The sequence below is a fragment of the Eretmochelys imbricata genome, chromosome 15 (assembly GCF_965152235.1).
Source record: "Eretmochelys imbricata isolate rEreImb1 chromosome 15, rEreImb1.hap1, whole genome shotgun sequence".
NCBI classification, from domain to species: domain Eukaryota; kingdom Metazoa; phylum Chordata; order Testudines; family Cheloniidae; genus Eretmochelys; species Eretmochelys imbricata.
This window is the reverse complement of record NC_135586.1, coordinates 16,078,577-16,092,686: the sequence shown is the minus strand read 5'-3', so window position 1 is coordinate 16,092,686 and position 14,110 is coordinate 16,078,577. Positions and strand designations below refer to the sequence as shown.

Below are 14,110 nucleotides of genomic sequence, written 5' to 3'. Positions count from 1 at the left end.
GGCAGTAAGAGGTGTGTGGTGGTGGTGAGGAAAAGGGGCAGGGGCAGAATGGAGGAGGCTGTCCCAGGTTCCTTCACGCAGGCTCCCTCCACCGCTGGACAGCATCACAAGTCCCTAGGCTGCTGCTGACTGCAACCCAGCCCACCCCCCCCCCCCTTCCCCAGCTTCTTCAACACCTTCCCCCCACAGCCCTAGCTCTCTTCTCTCCATAACAAACTCTCTTCCTGCCTCTGGCTCCCTCCCTGGCGGCTACTAGCTATCCTCACTCATCTTTGTCTTCCCCTGCTGATGCCCAGGCAGCATGAAGGAAAAGGAAGAAGTAGCCTGACTCTAAAGCAAAGGGGTGAGGAACAGACGGGCACAGGGATAGACTGGAGGCAGCAGGCTACAGTTATAGGAGAAGGGGGGGAATGGGACTGGCTGCAGGGGGCAGTAGCAGAGGGAGATAGAAACATTGGGGGCAGGGAAGGGCCATGCTTGCGGGGGGATGGTGAAGAACAGGAGCAGCAGGGTCTGTAACCATTAGAGGGCACTCCCCTCAGAACCTAGAATTGAACCCAGAGGAGTGCTGAGATACAGAAATCCTGCTGTCAGCAGTATCTGTGAAACCCACTGGCAAAATGTATATCATTCTTCTCTAGTGCCTGGCCCCTACAGAGGATAAAAGATTCTGCTACTATCAACTACTTCATTAGCTCAGGTGGTCAAGGTCTGTGCTGTAAACCTGGAGGTTCAACCCTGCTGATGACCAGTGTGGGGATCATTATGTTTCCACATGATGGAATTTGTTTTTTTTTTCAGTTTTGTTTTTTTAAACCTAGAAAATTACATTTTAAAAACTACATTAAAAGAATGTTAAGGTTGCAAAGTCAAGAGATACCAGAATTGAAGTTGCAAATACAACCTTAATTCAGCCTTCTTGAGTGTTATGATGCAGTCTTTAATTACATGATCCCCTACTATATTTTCCACAGGACCCCTGCCTCATTCAGTTCATAGGATGGGTGGTGCTCTGGGCATGTATCAGGGTTGTATAGTGAATGAGGTGGTTGTCTTTAGAACCTTTGTCTCATTTATTGCAGAAGTTGGAAGGTGTGTGGTGAATGAGGCAAGAGAAAGGTTGGTCGCATGGTTAAAGCCCTAGACAACTGGATTCTATCCCTGCCTCTGCCACAGCATTCCTATGTGATGCTGGACAAGTCACTTAAACTAAAACTTTCACAGATGGCCAGTATGTATTTCCCAGTTTTCGGGTGCCCAAATTGAGGCACACTGAGCCTGATTTACAGAAGTTTTGAGCACTTACAGCTGCACCTGAAGTCACTGGGAGCTGTGCTTTGAACATATAAAGTGCTATAATAATGCCCCCCATCTGTAAAATTGAAAATATTAATACCAGCTCACCCTAGGGGTGTATCCTGAGGATAAATCCGCTAATGATTGTGGACTACTCAGATGCTATGGTGATGAGTGCCATAAAAATGAAATTAATAATAATAGTAATAATAATTTTGTCTTCAGAGCAGGGTTTGAATAGTAAGTGGTAATAATAAAATAAGCATGGGGCCACATATTGAATGTTGAGGATAAAAAGGAGTACTGAATAGCTACCCATTTAGTGAGCGCTGTCCAATCTATGCACTGAATGAGGCAGGAGGTCCTCTGGGGAAAAAATAGTATGTGAACATGTAATTGAAGACTATCGTAATGCATATGAACGAGAGGGCCGAATTAAGGTTGGACAGGCCACCTTAATTCTATCATAGTTACTTCTGAGTGCTTGACTTTGCAACCTTAATGTTCTTTTAAGATAGTTTTTAATGCAATATATTTTATACCTTGCAGTTCTATTGAGCCTTTCATTTGAGGATATCTAACATTCGTTAAGTTTCCCACCACCCCTGTAAAGTAGGTAATAAGTAGTATTCCCATAATGTATAGAGGACCACTGGGAATTGTGCACCCATACCGATATACCTATAATAGACCTGAAAGCTGTTTACTAAGGCAGCAGAATATGTACAGTTTGGTCAGGTGTCTGTATGCCTTCTCCGTGGATCTTACTGTCAAATTCAATAATATTTCCTGTAGAGATTTCCATCAGAAGACTTCAAAACATTTTACTTACATTAATGAATTAAGTGGTGCACTAAGTAGTAATTGCATAAAGGAGTGCCTTGATTTTCGTGCTGCTGTATATAGCAGCTTTGTGTAGTTTCGTTACCTATTCAAAGAAAAGGCTGCCTCATCTGCAAGTTACACCTTTTTCAGTGTTATAAAGTCTTTAGAAGCAATATCCAGTTAACATTTTTGAGTGTATGGGTAAATGTTCTTGTGGGATATTTGAGAGAGACAGTAAGTGATCAGCAGAAAGCTTCTTGCTTTATATCCTGTTTAGAAAATCAAATTTGTTTGGCTAAAATCTTAGTAATACGGAACCATTCCCAGAAGTGCAGTTTCAGTCTTGTACCCGGGTCTAAAATCATACTGACTTGGATCAAGGAAATCTGAAATGTACATACTGCCAGAACTGTCTGAGCTTTCTCTATTTTAGAGTTGTAAATTTGTACCTATCACTCTTCTGTCTGAGCACCATTACATTTTCCATAATCTTTTCCAAAAAGGGAGATAAGACATTGGTCTATATTCTTTATTATTTTATTGTGGAAGCATTTAAGAGCCCAAGTTTGCTAGGTTCTGTACAAACACAGAACAAAAAGTGACATTGTCAATGTCCAGTGATGGATCCTTGCATATGGTTTTACTGGTGCCTTCCTGATGTTCATCTGGCATTGTACCCTCAGACAGAGGCACTAACTATCTTCATCATCAGTGGATATCTACACTATCCCAATGTTTATGTCTGAATCCAAGAATTTTTTATCTGTCCAGCAAGCAGAAAACTTATTAGGAGAAACTTGACTCACTTTCCAGTTGGGAGTTTGGGTTATCTAAGTTACCTACTATGTGGGACAATATGACTGGGTGTAGCACTGCAGATCCTATGGTAAAGACAAAGAAACTTTTCTTTGTCTCTCATGCAGCCATGATACATGGTTTTAAAAAATTGTTTGCAATTGGGCTGACTCAGCAGGACTTCTGCCATCAATGCTCTGCTGTCTTCATTTAATCTGTGGCACATCATCTGTAAGTTTCTGTTACCTGTTAGGGGGAAAACTGAATTTAGAAGCTACTGGATCAGTGGTCAAGGCCTCTTCTAGGAAAAAAAAACCCAAGTCTCTAAATAATGGGCCACATTTGGAAGGTTATTGCCTTATAAGGGCCACAAGGGCTTTTAAAAAAAAAAAATATTTTACAGACACTGTTGAGGCCCCCAGAAAAATGCTGGTATAGTGCATATGCTGTGTACCAGAGTACTGAGGCCTCTGTGTGCAGTATACTAAAGAGAAAAACAAAAATCTCTGGCCTAAACCAGAGACTATTGCGCTAGTTCCAGGCTCCATCTGGCTTCTATTATTGCTGACACCACAGAGGGATGGAATCGCAATGGAGCAGAGATGGCTGGTCATCATTCAGCTTGTATATCTTCTCCCCCACACTCTCTGTATGTCTTTTCTATGTAGATTGTAAGCTCTTTGGGGCAGTGACTGTCTACCACTCTGTTTGCCTTACATAGTGGCCCCCATTCTTGATTGAATCCTACACATTACCGTAGTACTGTGATTCTCAGTGCCTAAAAAGAGAAGCTTTTTAGTTGCTTATGTGCTGAATGCTGCCCTTAGCCCAATTAGTGGGCATATTTAGCACATACTTTCTGAAGCAAATAGATTTGTATTCTTGCTTTTTGGTTCACCTTTAGTACTTAACATTTTAAATTCTTCCAGTTTTATCCCTAGTCTTGGTTTTTCACAGTCCTGGTCATTAATGTGGGTGAGCACCATGTTCAAAAACACATGCATGTATGTAGTCACTGGTTATCAAACATAGTCCCTTGACTATCCCATGTTGCCCCACTTCTGTGATCACTTCAGTAGTTTCTGGTGTAATAAATTTTATGCTAACCATTTATTTTTACAGTAAAACATCTATGGATTGCATAAATGCAGCAAAGAAAACTTTTTAAAACTCATGGATTCAAAACAAAGATCTTTACTGTCTTTCAGGACCTTAAATGGACTTGGGATCTTGGTGTGTTCCATGGACGGATCAGTGGCCTTTTTGGACTTTTCCCAGGATGAACTTGGAGATCCACTTAGTGAGGAGGAGAAGGTACTATGAGCTCTCAGGACAAATGTGATCATCCATTCTTTTTCATTACAATAATATTCTCAAAAGTGTTCATAGAAGCTTGTAGTTGACTGATTTTCATATTATAGAAAAATGTGGTCTTGTCTGCTTTCCAAAACCAGGGAGTTTTTTTGTAAAGTCAGCCATCAAGTTCAGAAACAACTTGCGGTATTAAGTATCCTTTCCAGAGTAGAAACTGTCTTGGCAAATACCCATTTGCTTACATTGCATTATACATTTGAAACATTTGTCTGGCCTAAGTAGTAAGGAGTGACTTCCTGATTTCAAAATTATGGTTTAAAATTACTCTTATGAGCTTGTATGTAAGTCTTTTTAACGTACTTTGCTATCAGCTGGATTTTCCCCCTTATCGCTGCTAGCAACAGAAGTTTTGCTACCCTAGTTAAGTTAGTTAATGAATTGGATGTTATCTAAAAAATATAACGAGAGAGTTTTTTTTGAATGATGTGTAAATAGTACTGAAGGCACTTGCATATTGATGCTAATAGATAATGTGTAATGTCTATATAGCACAGTCACTGATGTATTGCTAGCAGTTTTTGTTTTTACATTTTTAACACCCATAGAGCAACATTCATCAGTCCACCTATGGTAAAAGCTTAGCAATAATGACTGAGGCTCAGTTGTCTACTACCATTATTGAGAATCCAGAGATGCTGAAGTATCAACAGAGACAGCAACAGCAGCAGATGGAGCAGAAGAATGCAGCAATACGGGAAGCAGCAGGGACTGCAACAGCAGCTCCCAAAGTGGCGAGCATGGTTAATGGTGAGAGTTTGGAGGACATTAGAAAGGTAGGCCTTTTGAATGGTGGTTTTATAGTATCCAGTACAAATTTGATAATTATCTAATTAGAGAGAGACGGTGGGTGAGGTAATATCTTTTGTTGGACCAACTTCTGTTGGTGAGAGAGACAAGCTTTTGAGCTTACACAGAGCTCTTCTTCAGGTTTGGGAAAGGTACTCAGAGTGCCACAGCTAAATACAAGGTGGAGCAGATTGTTTAGCGTATGAAGTTAATATGGTGTAAGAGACTATTCACAGTGAAATGAGCAGTTATGACCTCTGCAGTCCTAGGACAAAGGAGGGTTAGTGGTTTATAGATTGTTGTAATGAGCCATAAATCCAGTGTCTTTATTAAGGCCATGATCTTTTAGTGTCTAACAAAGTTATGAATGTAAACTCCCAGGCTCATCTTTTGAAAGTGTTGTGCAGGTTTCCTTTGAGGTTGAGTACTGAGAGGTCAGATATGAAGTGATGGTTTTGTGAAAAGTGTTCTACCTTGTATTTACCTCTGATTTATTGTTTGTATTATGGTGGTGTCTAAGAGCACCAATCACAGATCTGGGCTCCATCGTGTTAGAGATTAAACAAACTCTTATTAAAAGACAATCCTTGCTCCATGGAGTTTATGGTCCTAAAAGCCCCATTTGTTTGTGATGACAGGAAGGCAGATCGAGTGAGTGTGTGTGCAAATATTTGGGGCCTCTTTGGTTCAGAAATACAGTTGGAAAAAAAAAAAATCTTCCCTACAATAAAGGATATAATTATTGATGACCATTTTTCATTTCATTGCACCTAACCAGAGTCTTGTGTCAACTGGAGAAAACATTCATTTTAACATTATTTTCTCCCCTTCCCCCAACAGAATCTTTTAAAGAAACAAGTTGAAACACGGACTGCAGATGGCCGGAGGCGGATCACACCTCTCTGCATAGCTCAGCTGGACACTGGGTATACTTCGAAGTTTTACTTTTCTTATCTCCCTTGACCTTTTCATCTACTTATTCCAGTTCACACTGGCAAAATTTAGGTCCATCTTAAACCCATTGCATATTATAATACCTTATATTTAAGAACTTTTAAGATGAATTGATTTCAAAGTGCTTTAAAATGATCACTTTACCTACCATTAAAATGCAGCCACTTCTAGGGTAGAAAGTGGCAGCTGGGTTCTGTGAAAATAATACTGCAGAATAGTTTAAAGAAAGAGAAGTGAAAATCATTTCAAATTAAATACACAGACATTTAGGTGAGAAGAATGTAATAATCCCACTTGGAATTTGGCTGGTATGTGATTGCGATTTTGTTCCAGCACATTCCAAGAGCTATGGGATCTTGAATGACTGAGTGGTCCCATCCTTGGTTTCCTGTCTCATCCAAAAAATGTTTTTTCCTCTTCTAGGAATATACTGTGTATTGAATCCTTCAGTGTTTTAGATTATCTGGATTTGTGTCCTCAGAATGAGCAGCTTTAGCTATTGTTTTTGGAAGAGGGAAGGTCATGGAAAAAAGATCCCAAAATCAGAGCCACGAGTGAAAAATAAACTCCCTTTTCCAAGGACTTGTTATACTACTGTCGTCCAAAGCAATTTCTGAAGCATGTGTCTACATCCTGTGTAATCATGCCAGTCATGATTTGAACTCAGTAGCTGGCTTTTGCTGGAAATATCCTGCATACAGTTGTGAAATTTATCCCAGTGTTCTCTTAATAGTAAGATTTGAGAGCCAGTCTGGAATGGTTTATCTTAAGACATAGGTTTTCTCCCATAAAAAAAAACAGCTCGTACTGTTAACTTCAACAGGACTAAACTAATGTTTTGCATCTGTCAACTAACACTATAAAAACTCTTTAACTTAAAACATGTTTTCACCAGAAATGGGAGAGCTCCCTTTGTTTGTTCTTCAGCTGTACACAAACAAATATTACCCCAAAGCAATGCGTATTCCGTCTGCCTCATTAATTAACAGAGGTAAACTGCAAAGCACCACACTGGCCTACATTGCAGTAGAGATGAGAGAAAAATATATTGAAAAAATGGAGGGGTTTTTAAGTGTGTCTATGTATACACACACAAGTGATATTAAAGTTAAATTAAAATACTTCTTTAAAAACTACTAATTTTTAAAAAATCGTATGTACTTGCTTTTAATCTTTTTTTGATATAGGGATTTTTCAACAGCATTCTTCAATAGTATCCCGATATCTGGATCTCTGGCTGGCTCAATGATGTCTTCTCAAAGTAATCAGCAACTGATGTCATTAGATTCCAATGCAACCAATTCCCTCTGCACTTCAAAGCCTTCTCTAGAACCACTGGCAGCCAGTATAAAACCAACAGATGACACAATCAATAAAGATGGGTCAGTATTTGCAAGAGGTTTCATTTCTTTTAGCCTATATGACTTTTCCTTCATATTTCTCTAAATGAGCCGTTGCTAAAGTGATTTCCTGACAGAAAATATTAATTGAGAATCTAATATTGTCTTGCATACTTCAGGATTTTATTAATATTCAGTTACTCTTTTAATAGTGGTGGGAACCAATTATACCAAACCCATGTTTTTTGTGAAGTCAGTTTATCCTTGTTAACATCCAGTGCGCACCACTATGCAGCACTTACTAAGAAGTCAACTAGCATGAACGCTTCTGTTTTCCTTGAGGAAATGCATCCATTGTTGGATTGAACTTTGAGTTGGGATATAACTAGGAGCTTTAAAACGCTGCAGTTTACTTAATTAACCCTCCCAGGGCTGAACAAATCCCTAGGCATGCACTGGAAATGCTCTTCCCCATTGAAGTAAGATGTATTTTGGTTGTTATCCACTGGAGTAACTACTAAATCATCCTTCCAAACACTGAGCTGCTATTAGTACAAGATTGCAGCCTCCTTAAAACATCTTTATTCACTCTAAATTGAGTATGTTAAAAGTCCGCAAACCTTATTTAGATGATTTTTTGTGATGTAAGGTTCTGTTGTGTGGTTCAAAGAGTGTTTGCAAGAACCAGGTTATGTGGTTTGAACTATAGTGTAGGCAACAGCTAGGCTTGTGTGTAAAATTTTCAGTCTGCTACAGCAAAATAAATTTGCAGTGGAGACCTACAGATCATTTCATGCTGTTCCACTGCATATACATAATCGCTAATTTATTGTACTTGGACACTACAGATAATATGTATTTTTAATCAAGGAATGAGAATTATAAAGAATGAATCAGTTGGATATAGCTAGATGAAAAGACTTTATGCAGCAGCATTAAGATTTCAACTCTCAGATCTATTATAAACAATTTTTGAGAGTAGAGGATATTGACACATGAAAGGATGTGGTGTATTTTAATTCACACACGTCCAAGAGTGGCCAGTTTAATGAAACTTGTAGTCCATGTGGGAGGTTTTGATAAATGCTGATGTATTTTTGAGTACTACACAATTCTAAATATATTTTCAATCTTTGTTTTTCTCTTTCCTCCTTTAATAGTATAAATGCTACCTCTGCTTCAGCTGCTCCCCCTGTATCATCTTCCTCTGTGCTAACAACTCCATCTAAGATTGAACCAATGAAAGCGTTTGACTCGAGATTCACAGAACGATCCAAAGCCACCTCAGGGACTTCTGCTGTAATAAATACAAATCAGACTGCCATAGACAGGTAAGTGATGGTACAGGGCAGGAGAGGGCACACAAGCAGACAGTGTTAAAACAATATGATTCTCTGAGGTATGGATGCATCAGTGCTGGGATTCTGGAGATTAACTCAGATCTCTATAGAAGGGGGCAATGAAAAAGAGCTACTAGTAAGAAAGATTTTCTGAGGTAACATTATCCATGGATACTCATATTTATGTTTTCAGCCTGAAACATATGGGACCAAAAAAACTCTTCAGATCTTCCTTAGTTAAAACTTTTGTTTCAAGATAAAATCATTGCATGTGAGGTCTTCATGGAAGACAATAAAATCTAGCCTGCTTGTACCAGGGAGTTCCATCTCAACCTAAATTACATTACATAGAAAATAGATCCCAATGGCTGCAGACATATTTCAGTTTTGTGCTGAGAACCTTGTACAGGCGGTACATTTTCTTTTCAAGTATTTGTCTGTGGAGCCACGTGATCAGAGTCGAGAAAAGGAAAACCTTTCAGTTTGGTGATGTGAGTGTGCACAGACAGACCGCTTAAGAAATTGTGTGGAAGGTCAGTGTCTTGCCAGCAAGCTATGTAGTCACCTCATTTACAATAAATACAGCGGTTTTTTTCCTGTCCCATATTTCCTCCCATAAAACTGTCCTTTTGCTTAAAACAAACAACAACAAAAAAAAAAACCCCAAAAAATCCCCCACTATTCCGGAGGATTGGAAGGTAGCAAATTTTGTACCTGTATTTTAAAAAAGGCTCATGAAGTGATCTGAGGAATTATAGACCTAATCCTTACATCTATACCTGGCAAATTGCTTGAAACAATAATTAAACACCTGGAATAATAAAACACCTGGAAGATCATTATATGATAGGGTCTAACCAGCATGGTTTCTGCAAAGGAATATTGTATCTCACTAATCTTAAAATTCTTTGCATGTGTCAATAAAGTAGTGGATAAAGGAATATCAGTGGATATAATTTATTTAGACTGCTGATAGGCCTTGGACAAGTTCCTTCATGCAAGATGCTACTAAAGAAGCTAACTAGTCATGGAGCGAGAGGCAAAGTATTGTCAGGGATCAAAAACTGGCTAAAAGACAGAAAACAAAGATTAGGATTAAATGGTCAATTGTAATCCATAGCAAAAGGTTTGAAGTGGGTGCCTCAAGTTTCATACTAGGTCCTGTGTTGTTTAGCATGGGCTCTCAACCTTTCCAGACTAGGGTACCCCTTTCAGGAGTCTGATTTGTCTTGTGTGCCCCAAGTTTCACCTCACTTAAAAATTACTTGCTTATAAAATCAGACATAAAAGTACAAAAGTGTCCCAGCAGACTAGTACTTAACAGTTGTTCACGCTCTCATTTCTACCACGTAATTATGAAATCAATCAATTGAAATATAAATATTGTACTTACATTTCAGTGTATAGTATACAGAGCAATATAAACAAGTCATTGTATGAAATTTTAGTTTGTCCTGACTTCACTAGTGCTTATTATATAGCCAGTTTAAAACTAGGCAGATATCTAGATGATGTATCCCCTGGAAGACCTCTGCGTACTCCCAAGGGTACATTTATCCCTGGTTGAGAATCACTGGTTTAACATATGTATTAATTACCTGGAAAGAAGTATGGTGAGTAATGAGGTAGAACAATTTGCAGGTGAGACATGGTTATTTTCAGATACTTAGGACCAGACACGATTGTGATGACCTTCAGAGAGATCTAAACAAGCTGAGTCTATAGGCAACATTGTGGTAAATGAAATTCAGTGTCAGTAAATACAAAGTGTAATGCACATTGGAGGAAAATAATTAAACTACTCTGACACCTTCCAGGGTTCTAAATTATCTGTATCAACTCAAGAAAGGGGCCTGGGTTTCATCATAGTCATTGAAGACCTGTTTTATGTGATGTTGTGGTCAAAAAAGCAAACAAGATGTTAGGGTACCTAAGGAATGGGCTTGTGAATAATATGGAGGATGTTATAATGCAATTACACAGAGACTATGATCATGCAATTATATACATCAATGCTGTGGCCTCATTTGGAATAGTGTGTGCAGTACTGGTCACGCTATCTCAAAAAGGGATATTGCGGAATTGGGGATCGGAGGAAAGCAACAAGAATGATCATGGGCTTGGAAAAATTCTCATATAAAGAGAGATTGAAAAGAATGTGATTGTTTGTCGTAGAAAGGGGATGCATAAGTGGTACACAATAAAAGTATATAAAATAACGAATGGTCTAGAGAAGGTAGATGAGGAACTTTTGTTCTGCCTGTCTCCTAACACAAGAGCAATGGACAAGCAATGAAAATTAAAGAATGCAAATTCAAAATGAGTAAACACACAATATGTAATTAGCCTGTGGAACTCATTGTTATAGGATTTTTTTGAGGCGAAGAACTTAGCAAGATTCAAAAAGGGAGTCAACATTTATATTGATATCATGAGTATCCAGAGTTTTCAAATTAATAACAAAAATTTGAAAAGGCTATTAAACCTCATGTTTTAGGCCTGGAGCCAATCTCTAACTACTAGAAACCAGGATGACATACTATGGGGTGCAGATTACCCCTCATCTGCATACTGTGGGATTCTTAAACATTCCTCTGAAGCACCTGGTTCTGGCCATTGTGAGAGACAGGACACTGGACTAGCAAAATTTGGGTCTGATCCAGTAGGGCAGTTCCTGTGTCTTTAATGGGTATATTTGCCGAGAGTCAGTTGCATGGCAAACTGGTCCACATGTATGTGTGTGAGGTACATTGTCTTTTCTGCCCACTTCCCAAAGTCAGAAGGGACATTGGTTGGGTACCCCTGTGAGTGAGTGAGGTAAACAGTAGTATCCCAACTTACAGCTTGGGAAGGTTGAGGGACAACGAGGTGGTCACTTATCTGAGAGTCACCGTGATCTATTATCATGGCATAGGACTGGGTATCAGGAGACCTAAGTTCTCATCATGATACTGATGTTCTGTATGATGTCGGACAAAAGTCATTTAACCTCTCTGAGTCTCTTTCCAGCCAGTAAAATGGGAGTAACAATATTTACTCTTGAGGGGGTGTTGTGAAGCCTATCTAATGTTTCCTATGTGCTACTTAAATGGAAAGAATTATGGACAAACAGCAGTGGAACTGGGAATAGAAATCACTCCCCATCTTTTACTCATTTCTCTGTTATGTGGAGAAGAAAGAGAGGAGAACTACTCTTAAAATTCCTTGCATGTTTAGATCAACACAAGATGAAAAATTCCCTTCCTCCCACCCTTCCCAGGTAAACATCTTGGAAAGCTGGGAGGTAGGGAGAGGCTGCAAAAAAGGTTTTTATTACAACCTGAACAATAACTGTGATTCCTGATGCTCATCATAATGTGTGTATATATGTGCATTGAAAGCCATTGCTTCAGAGATGTCAAGCATGCTGTACATGTTAATTTATAGCCCTTGTGTTCTTTTCATTTGCAAGCTTGCTACTGTCAGTTTATTCTCTTCCACCTCCAGCGCTTTGCCCATCCTCCTGCCCCTAATGGAATTGCTCCGTTTTAGCTGTAATGGAAACCAGTCTCTCTAAGCAAAACTCTAGTTGTGTCATCTGATTTGGATATTATAATTGCTCTTCATGTGGTACAGTAGCCATTAAATGGTAAAATAAAAGTTTTTTTTTTTTAAAAAAAAGTATCTCGGATTGCTGAATAATGTGTTTGTGCAAGCCTAGTTTACTGTTTGCTTTTTAAGCAGAAAATTTACTTGAAGTTGCATTTTGTATGTTCCATATTTGCACTTGCATAAAGGTTTGGGTAGCCTTTTCTTACCTTAATTTTTTTCCTCTGCACTTTTTCAGATATATTCAAACAAGCCTAAGAATGCATCTGATGCTTAGCTTGAAAGCAAATAGTGGGTAGATGGGTGGCAGCTTTGAGTACAGCTTATGTAAATTATTAAACAAATAGTTTACTTTTTATGCAGATTGAAAGATCAGAACTTAATTAAAGAGAATAAGCCCAAGGATATCCTGGAGAGCAGCAGTGACAGTGAGGAGAAGATTCCAGCTACTAAACCGCTGTCACTGCCCAAGCGTAAACTAGAACTTGAGGCAGAAACAGTAGAAAAGAAGAAAAAAGGCAGGCCTCGAAAGGACTCCAGACTCGTACCTGTGACTTTAACTGTTCAGGTAATCAGTATGTCAATAATTTAATCAATGTGCATAGTATTAGTATTTATGGTTTCTACTATTCATTTACTAAAGCAAAATGTCGTCCTTGCATTAAATCAGACAAAAGGTGGTCAAGTGAAACCAGGAGTGCTAAGGTTTCTCAAAATTTTGAAGCTAGTCCTCTTGCTTGCTTTTTACCTAATTCTTAAGGTTTTAAAATGAAGGTGCACATAATGTAACAAATCTGTATACTGTGCGCATACAAATATTGCAGTCACTAGCTAAACAGTATGTATGTAGTATTGGAGTTAGATGCAGGACTTGGCTTCAAAAAACACAGATTTCTGCTGCTTGAACTACATGATAAATTCCATCAGCTGTCAGCAGTATGATTCAAGAGGGTGAAGTAATTATAAGCATTTGAGCAGGTATGACCTTCCATTCAGTACAGGACAGTAGAGTACATACCTAGCTAGTACATTATGGCAGTACTTCCCATCCTTCAGTTGCAATAGCCCTTTTCATTACCAACATTCAAAAGCTGGCCTTGCCCTGAAACATACCGGAGCTTCCATTATGTTAGTACAGATGGAAAGTGTCAAAGATGGCCTAATGCAGACCTCAATGACCACATATTGTTCCTGAAAATTCTTAGCAGCTAGTTTAGAGAACGAAGAAGTAGTATTTATGCAATATGTATTTAAAAAAAAAAAAAAGCTTTTGCACAGGGTTTTTCTGATGCGTGTATCCATATTTGTTGAGGTTTCCCTCTTGGCAACACAATCTGGACTACGGTATATATGTACTGAGGTGCTTTCGTGAGTGATAACCCTGCTCTTCCATTTGTTCATAAGGTTTTTTTCTTTTTGTTTTTAATTGCTCTGTTTGTTACTGTTGTTGAAATTTTTGCTTTTCAGTCCCCAGCTGCACTGGCCTCTGAGAAGGATGCCACTTGCATCTCTGCACCAGCATTAGCACTTAAACTGCCAACCCCAATCCCACAGAAATCGTTTACATTGCAAGTAAGTGGGTGACAGCAACATTGTTTACTTAAAAGGCATTTTGGGGGATTGGAGCAGAATCCCTTTGACTTGTCCAAGAAGGAGCTTTACCCATCTCACTTTCTTCTAAGACTTTCTCACTTGGCTCCTTCCTGCCTCTGTAGGCCTCCTAACTGCCTCTTCCCCTCCCTTGCCTGACTTCGCTTCGGGACCCAAGTAAGTCACATGCACCCTCTGGCTTCTGCCTCCTTACTTCCTACC

The 14,110-nt window shown here is 39.0% G+C and overlaps 1 protein-coding gene across 1 annotated transcript in view; it reads left to right on the top strand.

Annotated features, from left to right (window-relative positions):
• HIRA (histone cell cycle regulator) overlaps positions 1–14,110 on the top strand; it is a 57,247-nt gene that overhangs the window by 31,469 nt on the left and 11,668 nt on the right. The window contains exons 11-17 of the mRNA XM_077834769.1: positions 4,125–4,230; positions 4,836–5,063; positions 5,917–6,002; positions 7,218–7,412; positions 8,531–8,701; positions 12,662–12,866; positions 13,766–13,870. Coding sequence (XP_077690895.1) covers positions 4,125–4,230; positions 4,836–5,063; positions 5,917–6,002; positions 7,218–7,412; positions 8,531–8,701; positions 12,662–12,866; positions 13,766–13,870 — 1,096 coding nt within the window. The remainder of the gene's footprint in view (positions 1–4,124; positions 4,231–4,835; positions 5,064–5,916; positions 6,003–7,217; positions 7,413–8,530; positions 8,702–12,661; positions 12,867–13,765; positions 13,871–14,110) is intronic.